The 17,809-nt window shown below is 42.0% G+C and overlaps 2 gene segments (V, D, J or C); both read left to right on the forward strand.

Annotated features, from left to right (window-relative positions):
• The first annotated feature begins 3,130 nt into the window (after positions 1 to 3,130).
• On the forward strand, positions 3,131 to 3,662 carry LOC105234853. The segment is given in 3 exon segments: positions 3,131 to 3,217; positions 3,334 to 3,435; positions 3,520 to 3,662. Coding segments are annotated over 3 exon segments (291 nt in total).
• A 10,096-nt stretch (positions 3,663 to 13,758) lies between these two features.
• On the forward strand, positions 13,759 to 14,307 carry LOC117798029. The segment is given in 2 exon segments: positions 13,759 to 13,853; positions 13,970 to 14,307. Coding segments are annotated over 2 exon segments (384 nt in total).
• Positions 14,308 to 17,809: the final 3,502 nt, after the last annotated feature.

The raw sequence follows: 17,809 nt of genomic DNA on the forward strand, positions 1-17,809 counted from the left end.
GGTAAGGAGGGCACGTATTGCATGGTGCACTGGGTGTTATACGCAACTAATAAATCATCGAACTTTACATCACAATCCGGGGATGTACTGTATGGTGATTAACATAATATAATTTAAAAATCATTAAAAAAAATTTCACTTCCTTCTGTGGAATTCAAGCTTATTATTTCTGTGTCTTGTGTAATTTTGTAATCAAAATATTCAGCAGAATTTTACATGAAACCCTTACTCCTCTATTATAGGGGGTACTGAAGGTGTTCCTAGAACTCACAGAAGATAGAGAAGATGCAAGGCAGCTCCTCATGAAGATCAGTGGTTGGTTTTTTGCAGGAAGCATCTGGATACCTGGAATGTTCACAGGACGTTCTCTGTAGCAAGACCAAGAGACAGGGATCCAAGCTAATGGGCTACAAATCTAGTTTCAGATGCTTCACTGGCTGATTTAAGACAAAGTCATCATGTAGCTACCATGTTATTATTATCCAAAAATATAGGCATCTTTACATAAACAAATATGTAAATATTTCAGTAGTTGAATGTTTAAAACACACAAGCAATAAACTCAAGTCCCAAAGTCTTCTTCCCCAAAATACTTTTCCTTTCCCCCCATCCCAGTGGCCACCACTCTGCTCATCTCATGATCTGGCCCAAGAAAACATTGTTCAGGACCTCTTGGAAATGCCCATCATGTGGTATGAACAGTGATAGGAAAACAGTGTCATCAGAGCATCTGTAGTCCATAGAACTCCTGAAAAGGTTCTGTCAGTCATGATCAGTTTTTCTCCAAACCTTCTAGAAAAGCACAGTAGGTCAAACATCTCTGTGGATGGAGAGACTTTGCCCCAGGATGCACACAGCTGCAAGATCAGGTCACAAAGTGTGCACAAGATAAAGAGCTGGTATCCAAGATCTGTAAAGAACTTCTCAAACTCAACACTCAAAAACAAATAATCCAGTCAAAAAATGCCCAAAGACATGAACAGACACTTCTCCTAAGAAGACATACAAATGGCTAACAGACACATGAAAAAATGCTCAACATCACTAGCTATCAGGGAGATACAAATCAAAACCACAATGAGATACCACCTTACAACAGTTAGAATGGCAAAAATTAACAAGAGAGGAAGCAACAAGTGTTGGCAAGGATGTGGAGAAAGGGGAACCCTCTTACACTGTTGGTGGGAATGCAAGCTGATACAGCCACTCTGGAAAACAGTATGAGGTTCCTCAAGATGGTAAAAATAGAGCCACCCTATGACCCAGCAATTGTACTACTAGGTATTTACACCAAAGATACAGATGTAGTGAGAAGAAAGGGCACATGCACCCCAATGTTGATAGCAGCAATGTCCACAATACCCAAATTGTGGAAGGAGCTGAGATATCCTTCAACAGATGTATGGATAAAGTAGATGTGGTCCATATATGCAATGCAATATTGCTCAGCCATCAGAAAGGATGAATACCCACCATTTGCATCGACATGGATGGAACTGGAGGGGATTATGCTAAGTGAAATAAGTCAACTAGAGAAAGACAATTATCATATGGTTTCACTTATATGTGGAACATAGGAAATAGCATGTAGGATCATAGGAAAGGGAGGGGAAACTGAATGGGAAGAAATCAGAGAGGGAGACAAACCATGAGAGACTCTGGACTCCAGGAAACAAACTGAGGGTTACAGAGGGGAGGGAGTGGGGGAATAGGGTAACCAGGTGATAGGTATTAAGGAGCACACGTGTTGTGATGAGCACTGGATGTTATACAAAACTAATGAATCATTAAACACTACATCAAAAAAACAATGATGATGGCTAATAGAACATAATAAAAAAAAAGAAACAAAAACAAAACAAAGTGTGCACCAGAGACAGACAGAGAGCATCCTGTGTCCCCTGTGACACACAGACTTGCCCTAGTGAGAAGTCCTTGGAGCTGGGCACCTGAGGCCAATCTTGACTCCTGTCCCCTTCCCCCAGAGTCTCAGACCCTGGATTCCTTTCTCTTGATTTTAATGAGGTATCTCTCCTTCCTGAATCAGCTATCTTTCTTGCATTAATCTTGTTTTCAATCATTTTGAGAATTCAGTTGTTTTCTCATGGTCCCTTTTTTCTCCTCCTCGTACTGACTGGGGTTGTATTAATTTAATATGTGATGTTTCTTCACCCTGAGTGATATCCCCCTCACATAACCTATACCTGTGACATCTGTGACATGGCCTTCCTGGTATAAGCGAGGTGACTCTGGGAGGGAGCATTTGGGCCACTTGATTTTGCAGGTGCCATAATTCATTTTGCAGGAAGTAAAGAACAAGTGGAAAGGATCTTGAATTGCATCAGAAGGAATCTGGGGCCTTGGGACTGACCTGGGAGGGTTTGGAGGGAGGGCAGGAGAAGGAGCAGATCATGGATTTCCAGCTCTGTCAGCTGCCTTCCCTGGTGCTTGGCCTTTATGCTCTGAATCCACTAGGGAGCAGCGAAGGCTTGAATTCAGGAAAAGCAACTTTTGTTGTTCTGTCCTTTAAGCATTTCCAATACCTCCTTCTGGAGCCACTCTAAGTGGGACACCAGGGAAGGGGGGCCTAATACCTGTTGTGCTCCAATAATGCCCTTCTCAATGTGTCAGTAAACATCACTAAACTCAAACCACTGCAGAACAGGGCACAGAGTAATGCTTGGGGACCTGGTAACTGAGGGGCACCAAGATGGAGTTGAGGGACAATTAGATCCCAGTTCTGCCTGTGCTCCTGGGAAGAGGAGTAATTGAATCTCCCTTAATCTCAGCCAGCATGGAGAGCTCTTCTTACCTTCCTCCCACATAGCAGTGTGGTCCTGGGATTCCTCTCCAATTCATACCAAGTCTTCCCCAGTGGAAGGTAAGGATATTCCAGTGCTGACTTGAATTCCTAGGCTCAATCTGTCATGATTCAGAAAATCCATGTCAAAGCATTTTAATGTCTTGACAGCTAAGCTCTGCCATCCAGAGATGCAGAAGTATCTAGAATAGAGAGATAGATCAGAATGGATGAGGAGAGGCAGGTCAGGAAACACATTTGCATGGAGGCCCCTCCCTCCACTGAGGCAGGGGCAGTGGATAAGATATTTATGGGGAAGCCAGACCCAGGGTTGGTGTCTCAGAAGGCATTGTTATTGAGGAGTCTCCACCATGGCCTGGGCTCTGGTTCTCCTCACCCTCCTCACTCAGGGCATGGGTGAGGCCTCCAGGGAAGGGAGCACAGGGACATCTGGGCTGATCCTTTGTCTCCTCCACAGCCTCACTTGGGTCTCCAGCACTAAACTCACTAGACTGTGTTCTTTCTGTTTTCAGGGTCCTGGGCCCAGTCTACCCTGACTCAACCTCCCTCATTATCAGGGGCTCTGGGAAGTACTGTCACCATCTCCTGTGCTGGAAGCAGCAGTAACATTGGAGGTAATAATTATATCTCCTGGTATCAGCAGCCCCCAGGCACTTCCCCCAAGCTCCTGATTTATCGTGTAAGTTCCCGTCCATCAGGGATCCCCAATCGCTTCTCTGGCTTGAAGACTGGAAACACAGCCATCTTGATCATCTCTGGGCTCCAGGTTGAAGACGAGGGGGATTATTATTGCACCTCAGTTACTTTGAGTGATAATTCTCACAGTGGTGCAAGTTCATGATGAAGTGAGACCAAAACCTGCCCTCTGCTCACAGGCACTCTCCTTACTTTGAAGATGCTCACCCAACATGGGGACATCTGGCAGCTCATTTCCATGGAGGCCCCTCTTCTCTGGGACAGGTGGAGTGTTTTCTTCAGAATATTCATGCTTCATAGAATTCCTAGTCTCTTTCCTGAGGGGACATTTGTCTTTTCTCATAGACCAGTCAGCCTTGATTGGTTTTCCCCTTTAAACCATCTAGTTTAGAAAGCACACTAGGTCTGCACGGATGGAAAATAATTAATCTCAGGAAATTGCATAGATCTGAAGTAAGTTAGTATCTGTACAGAGAACATAAGAAGAATGTCCTCTGCCCCATGCAATAGACAGAGAAATGCACTCTGATGTGAGGTTCCAGAGTTGGGGTCTTTAGGGCTATCCTGACTCCAGTTCCTTCAACCACATCCACAAACCCTGGAAAACTCTATTACTGTTTATTTAGAGTGTTCTCAAAGCTGACTGAGCTTTCTCTTCCTCTCTGTGTCTCTCTTCTCTCCCATATTTTTTATTTCAACATTGTAAGAATTCAATCATTCTTCTCCCCATGCCATTGTTCTTGTCCAGGCTTCCTTCAGGGCTTGGTTTTATTTGACCTCTAACATTTCCTCAGCCCTGAGCCCAGATCTACCACACTAACACAAACCCTGTGATAACGTTGTTCAGGGGGACAAGCTACCTGGTTCTGACGGGTGGGGTCTGAAGGACCTTGTGTAGCAGGTGACCCATTCCTTTCTTGAGGAAGATGGACATAAAGGCAAATGTTTTTGGATGAATTTAAGGGTGATCTAGGGACCTGGTACTAACTGGGAGGGGAAGAAAGAGGGAGGAAAAGGAGCAGAGCAGGGATTCCAGCTCTCACTCAGTGCCTTCCCTGGTGCTTGGGTTGCACCAAATGTGGCCCTCAAGAGACAGCAAGGGCCTGAATTTGGGGAAGGTCATGGCTGTGATATATCTGGGCCTGTATGAAGTCCCAAGCGCTGATTCTTCCTGAGTTATGCAAAGGAGGACCTTGTGTGAAGGGTGATCCACATATTTTGGGGACCAATAAGTTCTCTCCCTGAAAGACCCACAGACACCCCCAGGCCTAAGCCTTAGAGTCCTTCAAGGAAGGGGACAGAGAAGCATGATGACCAATCCTAGTTAGGAGGATAAGGAGATAAGTAATGTGAACCACCCCCTTCTCTGTTTTTGGTGCCTACAAAGGAAAGAGTGAATCTCTCCTAATTCCATCCCCTCTGCATCCTCTCCCCACCCACAATCCACACAGCACAGAAAGAAAGTACTCAGATTATTCCTCAACTATATGGGGATTCCCCGAACAGGAACTAAGGGGCATTCCAAGTCTGGCTCCATTTGCTGGGCACAAATATGAACTCTCATATTCATGTCAAACTGTGTAATCCTTCTTCTAAGTTCTGTGCCCTGGGAAGCATAAGTATCTAGAATGAAGTGTTAGATCAGAGGGGGTGAGGAGTGGGAGGTGCTGGAAGCATATTTGTGTGAGGTCCCTCACTCCTCTGAAGCAGGAAATAGGGATATGAGAGGTCTGGAGGAGCCAGGAAAAGGTCTGTGGTTTCAGAAGGCAGTGACTTTTGGGCATCTCCACCATATGCTTGATGGTCCTCTTCACCTTCCTTACCCAGGGCATTGGTGAGGCTTCCATAGAAGGGACCACAGGGACATCTAACCTGATCATTTGTCTTCTTTTTCTCAGTCTCTTTAAGGCTCCAGCACTGATCTCAGCAGAGTGACTTCTTCCTTTTTTCAGGGTCTCAAGACCAGTCTGCCATGAATGGCTGCCTGGGACTGTGGGATGGACACTCACCTTTGCTGGAAGAAGAAATTTCATTGGACATCATAATGCTGTCTTCTGGTACCAACAGCACCCAGGCACAGCCTCCATACTCCTGATTTACTATACACATTCTCAGCCCTCAGGAATCCCTGTTCACTTCTCTGGCTCCAAGTCTAGGAACACAGACTCCCTGACCATCTCTCAGCTCCAGCCTAAGTATGAGGCTGGTTATCACTGCTGCTCATATGCTCCTGGTGGCACTTTCCATAGTGGTCCAAGTTCATTTGGAAGTGAGACCCAAACCTGCCTTGTGCTCACAGGCTTCCCACTTGCTCTGAAGATGCTTCCCAACTCTGTGCATAGGAGGTTCACGTAGCATGGTGTTTAGAATTCAAGTGTCACTACTCTCTCTCTCTTCAAGTTAAAGTGAGAGGAAACATATTCCACCTAATTGTCTGGGAAATGACAGACCTTATTGTTTCTAGGACTTCATCCTAGTTAATGACTCTTTCCAACTCTGCTATGATGGGAACTGGAGGCCATGAGACCCCTACACTGTTCTTCCTGCAATTTGCAGGGAATCCTCACTTTATTATTTATTTATTTATTTATTTATTTATTTATTTATTTATTCATTCATTCATTCATTTATTTATTTTTATGTTTTTCTTTTCAGTTCCATTTTTTATTTAAATTCAATTAATTAACATATGTTGTATTATTCTTTCAGAGGTAGAAGTCAGTGATTCATCACTTTTATATAATACCTTGTGCTCATTATATCATGGGCCCTCCTTAGTGTCTATCACCCAGTTACCCCATCCCCTCACCTCCCTCCCCTCCAGCAACCCTCAGTTTGTTTCCTATGATTGAGAGTCTCTTATGATTTATCTCTGTCTCTGGTTTTATCTCCTTTTATTTTTTCCTCTCTTCCCCTATGACCCTATTTTTTTCTTAAATTCCACATATCAATGAGGTCATATGATAATGTCTTTCTCTGATTGAGGTATTTCACTTAGTATAATACCCTATAATTCTATCCATATCATTGCACATGTCAAGATTTCAATTTTTTTATGGCTGAGTAGTTTTCCATTGTATATATATACCACACCTTCTTTATCCATTCATCTGTCAAAAGACATGCAGGATCATAATTTTAAATGATTCTATTCATGAGGCAGCCTGAGAATCAGTTTTCCAGAATTGATGTTCTTATTTAACCCAGTCTCCTACTTGACTTCTTTCTGTTTTTGTTTTTGGCATGGTTTTACTGAGTTATTTTTGTATATCATACAATTCACCCATTTAAACCAATGGCTTTAGTATATTCTCCAACTTGTGAAAACACTACCACCATCACATTGCTATTATCCTCAAAAGATACCTTATACCTATTGGCATTCATCTCCCATTTCCCAACAATTCTCCAAGCCCCTGTCAATCACTAATCTACTTTCTGTCCTTTAGTTTTGCCTAGTCTGGACATTTCATTTAAATGGAGTCTCACAGTATGAGATCTTTGGGCATGACTTCTTCCTCTTCAATAATATTTTCCAGATTCATTCCTTTTGTAGCATATACTAATAGTTAGTTACTTTTACTGCCAAAGTATATCCAATTGTATGGATAAATCACATTTATAAGAAGTGAAATATAAGACCTTTTTTAGTCATTTCTGCCTTGTCCTAGTCAACATGGCCCTCCTTGGTGAGCCATTCTTCTGTATGTCAGTGACCAAAGCAATAGTACCTGAATAAAAACCTGAAGACATAGGTGAAGGAATAAGGATAAAGAAAAGTTGTTTTTTCCCATGTCCCATCATCTTCGACCCCATTTCCAAGGATCCTGAACAGGAGAGAATATGATTTGAGTCTCTGTAATAGATAGAAACTTCCCTCCCCTGAGATCAATGAACCCCTCTCCCAGAAGCAGCCTTGCATGTGGCTGTCTGCCCAATAGGGTAGGATCTTTCTAAAATGGGTCTTTATTCCACAAGGAAAAGCCATCTGTAGATGTCTCCATTTGACAGGGGGTTCCCAACATACCTTATCTCCATGATAAGTAAAGCCAATTTCTGGATGAAATGCCAGTGATGACGAAATGCTAACAGCACATATACATAAATAATGGCCAAGGATTCTTTGTTCATTGAATCAATCTGAGTATAGTCCCCAGAACATAGAGTGTGACCAAGTCTCTTCTAAATTCATCAGAACTTTCCATGTTTACACTGGAAGTCCTGCCAATGATCTCACTCAGCAGCAAATCAGGATGGATGGTCAGTTTAGCATAGATCTCAGTCTCTCCCATAATGTTCTTCTATGGATCTTTCCAAGATATCTTTCCATACCTTCTTTTTTCCCTGCAAAATGCTTAGTACCTTCATTTTTTTAGGAATCTATCTTGTAAGAGTGACACAACCTTGACTCCTACTCTTGGGCCAAAGTATATGGCAATGTGGCACGTGGTAATAGAGACACAGAATAACATTTTGAATCACAGTGTCTTGATCCCGTAAGGATGATCAGAGGCTGCTCCTGCCTGGAGGGTATGTGTCCTCATGGGTCAGTCCTGTGGGATGTGAAGGGGCTATTATCTTGTGTTTTTCTACAGCATCTGTTATGAGACTTTCCTCTGGACTCTAATAGCTTCAGCATGATTCTGTATAATCTAGTAACGAATAGGAAGGCAGGTGTCATTGTTGCCTTTACTAGTGTGTCTTCTTTTAAGATGAACAACCTCCTTCAGAGAAAGTAGTTATTATATTTGTAGTAGGAAACATTACTATAGAAATATAGAGGCTAGATATTGAATGAACAGGATTGCTTCAATGACATTTCATTCAGTAATGAAACTATATACACTTCAATATTTTTAGAGAAAGATGAGAAAATTGTTGCTTTTGCTAGAAGTGATATGAAATATTGCAGATGTTCCTACAGTCAAAATATCCACAAGTGTTTTTCTTGTCAATGCAATCAGGGAATCCGTACCTCACAGGAAGTACATTCATATGTCCATAGCATTTTTGAGGTAAGAACCACTTATTACATTGTTCTGGATATTTTATCTTTCTTTTTTCTCACTTTATATAATTATAGAACCATCTTATTTCATTCAACCTGAATGATAAGGATCTAGGGATTGGTTCTTGTGTATTTTTAGTTTATTTCCTATAGCTGTACTGGTTTTTAATCGTGTTATATACAAATGGCTATTTTGCTCCCTTTAGAAGTGATCTTGCTTCTTATAAAATAGTATGCCTTATTGTGCAGCCACAAAAATCCTGAAGAATTAAAAAAATAGTGTTCCCTGAACCATGGGGACCTGAGTTTTCTCTTTACTAACAGGGCATGGAGCGGAAGAAAAGGCGGCTCCTGCACGTACCATGCTGGAACAAGCTGGACACCTTGACTGTTCCCTGGGAACCACTCTAGATCTCAGGAGGCAAGGATCCAATCTATAAGACTACTCACTGAACCTCAGACCTGAGTGATGGATTTATGAGAAGGTCATTAACAGGTTACCATTTTCTTAGTATCTCAGTAATAGACATAACTAATTCTGAAGTAATATAGTACATGTAAGTTTAAAACACACTGAATAATCATTTCAAATGAAAACTCTATCACTTGCTCCAGCTACAGATTTTCTTCCCCTCAATTGCATGTCCCCCGATAATTTCCTTCCACCTTTACCCAGAGCAGCACTTCTCTTCTGCTTTTAAATGTCTATCACAGGGTATGAACAAGGGCACTACAATGGTTTTATCAAACATTGACCCTCTATAAAAATATGTAAATTATCTGAGTGGGCATTTTCATTTCCCTTCTGGCATAGATCAGTCAGCCCTGATTTGAGTCTTTGCCCCAAACCCATCTCTTTTGGAAAACAAACTAGGTCAAGAATCCCTTTGTGGACGAAGAGACTTTACTTCAGAAAGACACACAGCTCTGAGAGGAGATCTTCTCAATACGCACTAAGGGACAGGATGAGGAATGTCCAAGTTTCTGTGATCAATAGACACACTACCTGCTGAATTGTTTGGGGAAGAATCACAGCTTCCTCTTTGCCTGTATGAAATGGCTCCAGAAGGCAAGCCTTTCTAACTCTTCAACAGAAGAACAGAGCGACAAGGCAAAGCCTACTCAGTGCAATGTTCTTAGTCTCAGGGAAATCCTCACTTGAAATACCGCCATCTCCCACACTAGTGAAGATCAGCTTAGATTCAGGATGCCTGAATTGTCATTGACTTATTCTCCCCTCCACCATGCTTTAATCAAGATACCCTCCTTGCTGGGTTATTCTGGAAAATAAGGAGAAGGAACAGGAGATGCCTCTGGAAGTAACATGGGGGCTGGTTTTGAGCTGGGAGGGCAAGGATACTGGAGTAGATGAACACAGGAGAGATTTCCTGTTTCCATTAAGATGTCTTTCCTGGTCCTTGGGTTGCACCATGGGAGGCCACCATGGTTGGGTGCCTGCATTTGAAGAAGGTCATGGTTGTGGTTTACCTCAGTCTGATGAAAACCCAAGAGCTGCTGCCACCTGAGAGGCTCCCATAGGGGAAAAGGGATGGTGTTTTTCCCATCTGTTCTGCTGTGTTAGGTCCAGGCCATGGGACACTGACGGGAAGATAGGAAACTCATTATGGGTTTGATGTGGCTTCAAATGCCAGCATCTTCCCCAATCAACTCTCTGTGGTTCAGTTTTCTAGGGACTCAAATACCTATGGTGGTGTCTGGTCACTACAACTTCAGTGAAATTCAAACACATAATGCTACTTCTAATTTTGAAATTTAAGTCAGTTGAGCCATAGAGGGTCTGAGTGGAAAAAAAGCCAAAGGATGGAGGAATTCACTTCTCTTTTCCCATCTCTGGCTCAGCTGGGAATCTTCTCCCATGATCTCTTGCCCATGGACTAGAATTCACATCACTGCCTTTCTTGGTTCTCAGACCTTTGGACCCTATTTGAATTATGCCACTGGCTTTCCTGGTTCTGTAGGTGGCAAATGGCAGCTCATGAACTTCCCTGCTTCAATAATCATGTGAGCCAGGGCACCTGTGTGGCTCATTTGGTTAAGCATCTGCCTTTATCTCAGTTAATGGTCCCAGAGTCCTGGGATTGAGCTCTACTTGGGGATCCCTGCTAAGCAGGGAGTATGCTTCTCCCTCTCCCTCTGCTGTTCCCCTGCTTGTGCTCTCTCACTCTCTCTCTCAAATAAATAAGTAAATAATCATGTGAGCCAATTCTCATAATTAGATATAATTTCACATGTACAAAAATACATTTTTAAATTTGTATGTACCATTTTTGTATATTTATATATAATCTAAATTTCATATAATTTACATATTATAATTATGTACAGAACACATCATATATTTATGTATAAGATATATTGTATATTTATATATAAATTCATATAATTATATAATATATTTAAAAATATAAAATACACACACACACATATAGATACACACATACATGCACACAAAACTCTTATTGTTTCTGTTTCTCTGGAGAACCCTCTAATATAGTCACCCACTTGAGAGATCAATCTTTCCATAATGTTCTCACCGTCAATTATTTTCAAAAATCTTTTCACCACATACCTTTGTCTTTCCCACGTAAACATCAGCACCTTCACGCTTGAATCATCTGGGCAAGAAGAGTGTCATGCATGGAATCCCTCAGCATCTTTGTCCCAGCACAGTGGGAAGGGGGTCTGTGCTACTGAGCACAGAAAAGTGTCCTGAGTCATGGTCCCCTGTCTGTGTGAGGCTGGTAGAGGCTGCACCTGCTGTAGGGTTGTGTCTTCATGGAGACAAACAAGTTGGCAGAGGGACCACTGTCTGGTTGGGCTCTAGGGTGTCTGGCGTAAGCCGTGCTCCCTGACTGTCAAGGCATCAGTGAGATCTTTACAAAGTATCCACATGTGCACAGGAGTGCAGGGAGCCCCCACTGCCACTTCAACTGTCTCCTTTTAGTGGGACCACAATTTCCTTCTGAGAAATTAATTGCTATTTTCATAATAGGGAGAATTACCAGGAAAATCACAGGCTAGATGTTGAGTGAACAGGATCATTCCAATATGAGTTATGTGGAGCTGCCATAGCCCTTCTGTCTTGTATGGTGTGTCTCAAACTGCAGGAACCATGTCCTGTGTCTTCTCAATTAAACTATATTTTTAAATAATTTTTAAAGATGAGAAAATAGACACTTCTGATGGAAATAATTTGAGATATTATAAGTCCCTAAGGTCAATATATCCATCTGAGCTTTTATTATTCTACATAGTGAGAGAATCAGCATGTGGTTGTGTTTACTTTTCATGTGTCCATTGATTTTCTGGGTCACATGCCATACATGTTTTTGGGATATTTTTCTCTCTCTGTCTCTTTCTTTTAACTTGAGATATTTTAAGGAAACTCGATATTCTTATATCCTAAAGGATAGAATGTACATATTGATTTTTATGATTTTTAAGATGTTACCTGCTTTAGATTTATTTTGCATTCATGGCATTATATACATGGGTTAATATTGCCTCTTTCGTGCCAGTCAAACTTATTATTTCTATGTCTTGTGTAATTGTGTGGGCACAATATTACAGAATAATTTTATGTGAAACACTCACTCCTCATTATAGGGGGGCTTGAGGGTGATCCTAGAAATCACAGAAGATGGAACAGATGCAAGGCAGCTCCTTATGAAGATCAGTGGTTGGTTTCTTGCAGGAAGCATCTGGATACCTGGAATGTTCACAGAAGACCTGTGTGCTATGAACCCAATGGACAGGGATCCAAACTAATTGGCTACAGATGTAGTTTCAGATGCTTTACTGACTGATTTATGACTATGTCATCATATAGTTACTGTGTTATTATTATCCAAAATAGACATCTTTACCTAAACATATGTTCAGTAATTGAATTTTAACATATACAAACCATAAACTCCAATCCCAAACTATGCTTTTTCCCAAAAACACTGTTCCTATCCCCCATCCCAGTCACCACCACACTGCTCAGCCCATGATCTGCCCCAAGGACATATTGTTCAGGACCTCTTGGAATCACCTGTCATGTGGTATGAAAGTGACATGAAGAGTGTCTTCAGAACATCTGTAGCCCATAGAACTCCTGGAAAGGATCTGTCAGTCCTGATCAGTTTTTCTTCAAACCCACTTCCTTCTAGAAAAACACCCTGGGTCAAGCATCTCTCTGTGCATGAGGAGATTTTGCCTTAGGAAAGCACACAACTGTGAGATCAGATCACAAAGTGTGCACAAAGAGGCAGTGGGACACAGACTTGCCCTGGTGAGAAGTCCCTGGAGCTGGGTGCTTGAGGCCAATCTTGACTCCAGTCACCTTCTCCTAAAGGCTCAGACCCTGGATTCCTTTCTCTGGATTTCAGTGAGCTATTTCTCCAACCTACTCAGGTCTCTCTTTCTTGCATTATTCTTGTTTTCTAATCATTTTGAGAATTCATTTGTTTTCTCATGGTCCCTCTTTTCTTATCCTCATGCTGACTGGGATTGTATTAATTTAATATGTGATGTTTTCTCAGCCCTGAGCCACCTCCACCTCACATACTCTATCCTTGTGATGTGGCCTTCCTGGTAAGGGCCTGAATTTGGGGAAAGCAATTTTTGTTCTCCTGTCCTGTAACCAGGATCAATAGCCGCTTTTAAGCCAGTCCTAAGTAGGAAACCAGGGAAAGGGTGTCCAATATGTATTGTGTCCCAGTGATTCCTTTTCTGGAAGTACCACTAAACATCTCCTAATCTCAAAACACTGTATAGCAGGATAGAGTTATGCTTGAGGACAAGTTAACTGAGGGGCACCGAGTTGGAGTTGAGAGAGAATGAGATCCCAGCCCTTCCTGTGTACCTGGGAAGAGGAGTAATTGAATCTCCCCTAATCTCAGCTGGCCTGTAGAGCCCTTATTACCCTCCTCCCACACAGCAAAATGGTCCTGGGATTCCTCCACACACACCAAGACTTCCCCAGTGGAAGGTAAGGGTATTCCAGTGCTGGCTTGAATTCCTAGGGTCTGTCATGATTCAAAAAATCCATGTCAAAGCATTTTAACATCTGGACAGTTAAGCTCTGCTGCCCAGGGATGCAGAAGTAACTAGAATAGAGTGTCCAGTCAGAGTGGATGAGGAAAGGCAGTTCAGGAATCACATTTGCATGGAGACCTCTCCTTCCTCTGAGGCAGGGGGAGGGGATAAGAGAGTTATGGGGGAGCCAGGCCAAGGGTTGGGGTTTCAGAAAGCAGTGCTCTTGGGACATCTCCACCATGGCCTGGGCTATTGCCCTCCTCACCCTTCTCATTTGGGACACCGGTGAGGCCTCCATGGAATGGAACACAGGGACATCTGGGCTGAATCTTTGTCTCCTCCTCAGATTTACCTGGGGCACCAGCTTTGAACTCAGCAGAGTGTGTTCTTTCTCTTTTCAGGTTCTTGGGCCCAGTCTGCCCTGACTCAGCCTCCCTCAGTGGCAGGGACTCTGGGAAATACCATCACCATCTCCTGTGCTGGAAGCAGCAGTAACATTGAGAGTTATAATTTTGTTTTCTGGTATCAGCAGCTCTCAGGCACACCCCCCAAGCTCCTGATTTATAATGTAAATACTCGGCCATCAGGGATCCCTGATCATTTCTCTGGCTCCAAGTCTGGAAACATAGCCTCCCTGACCATATCTGGGCTTCTGGCTGAGGATGAGGCTGATTATTACTGTTGCTCATATACAACCAGTGGTACTTTCCACAGTGGTCCATGTTCATGGGGGAACTGAGACCAAAACCTGCCCTGAGCTCACAGACTCCCTCTTTGCTCTGAAGATTCTTCCCTACTCTGTGCAGAGAGGGCTTTCAGTGGCAAGGCTTTGAAAAATTCAGTTTTTCTCAGTGATGTCCCCCACCCCCCCAACAATGATGTTCAATAGGCAATATACTGTTTGGTTAGTTGTCTTAAGATAGTGACAGCTTCCTCTTTGCCTGTTTCCTATGGTTCCTATATGTGAAACTTTTTCTAGTTTTTCCACAGCCATGTGATGGTTAATTTTTTGTGTCAGCTTGAGTGGGATAAGGGATGCTTAGATAGTTTTTTGACATTACTTATGAATGTGTCATGAGAATATCTCTGGAAAGGTTAACATGTGAATCTGCAGATTGTGTGAGGAAGATCACCTTTGCCTATGTTAGAGGGCATAACTAGCAGTAGAGGGACAAAAAGGTGGAAAAGAGGGAATTTTTTTCTCTCTGCTTGATCTGAGACATTTATCTTCTCCAGCCTTGGACACTGGCACTGCTGCTTCTTCAGCTTTAGAACTCAGACCAGGATATTTACCATGTACTCCCAATTCTCAGACCTTTGGACTGAAACTGAATTATGTCACTGATTTTCCTGGTTCTACAGCTTGCTGATAGCCAGTTGTGACTGTGGGACTTCTCAGCCTCCATAACTATGTAAACTAATTCTTATAATAAATCATACGTGTATGATTTATATATATGTAAGATTATATACACGTGAGATATATACATCATATATATGATTTAGTATATTAATCTCATATATATGTGATTAATAATACATTAATCTCATAATAAACAAATACATATTTCTGTTTCTCTGCAGCAAACTAACAGATATTTTGGTACCCAGAGTGGTTCAAAGGAACAGAATTTTAATGATGATGAATTACTGAATTGATTTTGAGATTTCTGAAATTGGCAGTCTAATCTGATTAGATTTAACAATTCTATTCATGACTCTAATTCTATTACTAATGAGAACACTGATAGTGCATGTCATTAACTGTTGTTACAGATAAGCAAAATATGTATATTGGATCTTCTAGTCAACCATTTATAAGAAGCAAGAAACTGTTTCTGTTAATGCTGCTTTTGAACATTTTTGGAAAATTAAGGACTATGACATTGGTTGCTTGTTCTAATGTTACTGGATGAAACAGTCATAAAAAAGGATAAGCTAAGGGATTTGAATTCCCAGCTCAAGGACCTCATGACTGAGCTCAGTGCTTCTAGGTGTGCCCTGAAGGAAAGCCTTATTTGATGTAGAAGTTGAACTGGAATTGCTGAAAATCAAAGACAGGACCTTGTCCTTTGATTGGCTACAATACAAGCTGGACCCCCAGCCTTCTTCCTTAGGTGTCTATGGTTAACATGGAGACACTGATTAAGAAAGAATGGGATCCTGGGGCACGTGGGTAGTGCAGTCCGTTGAATATCCAGTTCTTGGTGTGATCTCAGCGTCCTGAGATGGAGCCCCACGTTGGGCTCCATGCTCAGGATGGAGTCTGCTTGGGCCTTTCTCTCCCTCTCCCTCTGCCCCTCCATCTCTTGCTCATGCATTCTCTCTATTTCTCTCTCTGTGTCAAAAATAAATAAATAAATCTTTTAAAAGAGAAGAAAGAATAGGATTATGTAAGTTGAGATGGAGAAGTGTGGGAAGACCTTGATGAAGCTGAGGATATTAAGCAGCTCAATTCTGTTGAGTGTTCTTTGCCAGTGGAAGAGGTGTCCCCAACCCCAGTGGTATAAGTATTTCTACCTCTGTCAGAGGGGATTAGTCCTATATTGCTTGAGGAAAAGGTAATGGCCTCCCTGAGGCAGTTGCCAGGCAAGTCAATGCTGCTTCTCCTCTGGAAACACTAATACCACCCTCTTTGCCTCCTAACCTATAATTAGACTCAAGACCTAGCAGGTCCCTCAAGTTGAGGTACAGTGTGACCCATGAGGAGGTGCATACACCCCAAAAGTATTATGTGATTCTTCTAATTTATACCAGGCAGAACTCTCAAGAACATGTGTGGGAATGGATACTAAGGGTGTGGGTCAATATGGGAGGAATAGAAAGTTGAATTAAGCTGAATATATGGATATGGGCTCACTCAGAAAAGATTTTGCATTTCAAGTTACATGCAGCTCAAGGAATTAGGAAGAGTTCTAACAGGTTGGTTGATAGGCTGAGACCTGAACCAAAAGATGGCCCATTGTGAGGGAATTAAAAAAGCCAGACCTGCCTTGGTTTAGTGTACAGGAAGACATTCAAAAGGTAGAATATTGAGATGTTAGAGTAGATTTGTCATTTAAGCCTGCTCACCCACACTGAGAGGGTCCAGAAGACATACTTTTCACCAATATGTTGAGAAATAAATTTGTGAACGTCCTTTTTTTTTAATTACTGTGTTCAATTAGCTGGCATATAGTATGTCATTAGTTTTTGATACAGTGTTCAATGATTCATTAGTTGTGTATAACACCCACTGCTCATCACAAAATGTGCCCTCCTTAATACCTATCACATGATTACCCCATTCCCCACCCCCTGCCCTTCTGTAACCCTCTCTTTCTTGGAGTCGAGAGTCTCCACGGTTTGTCTCCCTCTCTGATTTCTTCCCATCCAGCTTTCCCTCCCTTTCCCTATGGTCCTACATGCTATTTCTTATGTTCCACACATAAGTGAAACCATATGATAATTGTCTTTCTCTAGTTGACTTATTTCACTTAGCATAATCCCCTCCAGTTCCATCCATGTCGATGCAAATGGGATATTCATCTTTTCTGATGGCTGAGCAATATTGCATTGTATATATGGATCACATCTTTTTTATCCATTCGTCTGTTGAAGGGCATCTCAGCTCCTTCCACAATTTGGGTATTGTGGACATTGCTGCTATCAACATTGGGGTGCACATGTCCTTTCTTTTCACTACATCTATATCTTTGGTGTAAATACCTAGTAGGGCAATTGCTGGGTCATAGGGTAGCTCTATTTTTAACATCTTGAGGAACCTCCATACTGTTTTCCAGAGTGGCTGTATCAGCTTGCATTCCCACCAACAGTGTAAGATGGTTCCCCTTTCTCTACATCCTTGCCAACACTTGTTGTTTCCTGCCTTGTTAATTTTTGCCATTCTAACTGGTGTAAGGTAGTATCTCATTGTGGGTTTTGATTTGTATTTCCCTGATGGCTAGTGATGTTGAGCATTTTTTCATGTGTCTGTTAGCCATTTGTATGTCTTCTTAGGAGATCTGTCTGTTCGTGTCTTCTGCCCATTTTCTGACTGGGTTATTTGTTTTTTGAGTGTTGAGTTTGAGAAGTTCTTTACAGATCTTGGATACCAGCCCTATATCTTTAATATTATTTGAAAATATCTTCTCCCATTCCATGGTTTGCCTCTTAGTTTTGTTGACTGTTACCTTTGGTGGGCAGAAGATTTTACCTTGATGAAGTCCCAAAAGTTCATTTTTGCTTTTGTTTCCCTTGCC

The sequence above is a fragment of the Ailuropoda melanoleuca genome, unplaced genomic scaffold (assembly GCF_002007445.2).
Source record: "Ailuropoda melanoleuca isolate Jingjing unplaced genomic scaffold, ASM200744v2 unplaced-scaffold2250, whole genome shotgun sequence".
Lineage (NCBI taxonomy): Eukaryota > Metazoa > Chordata > Mammalia > Carnivora > Ursidae > Ailuropoda > Ailuropoda melanoleuca.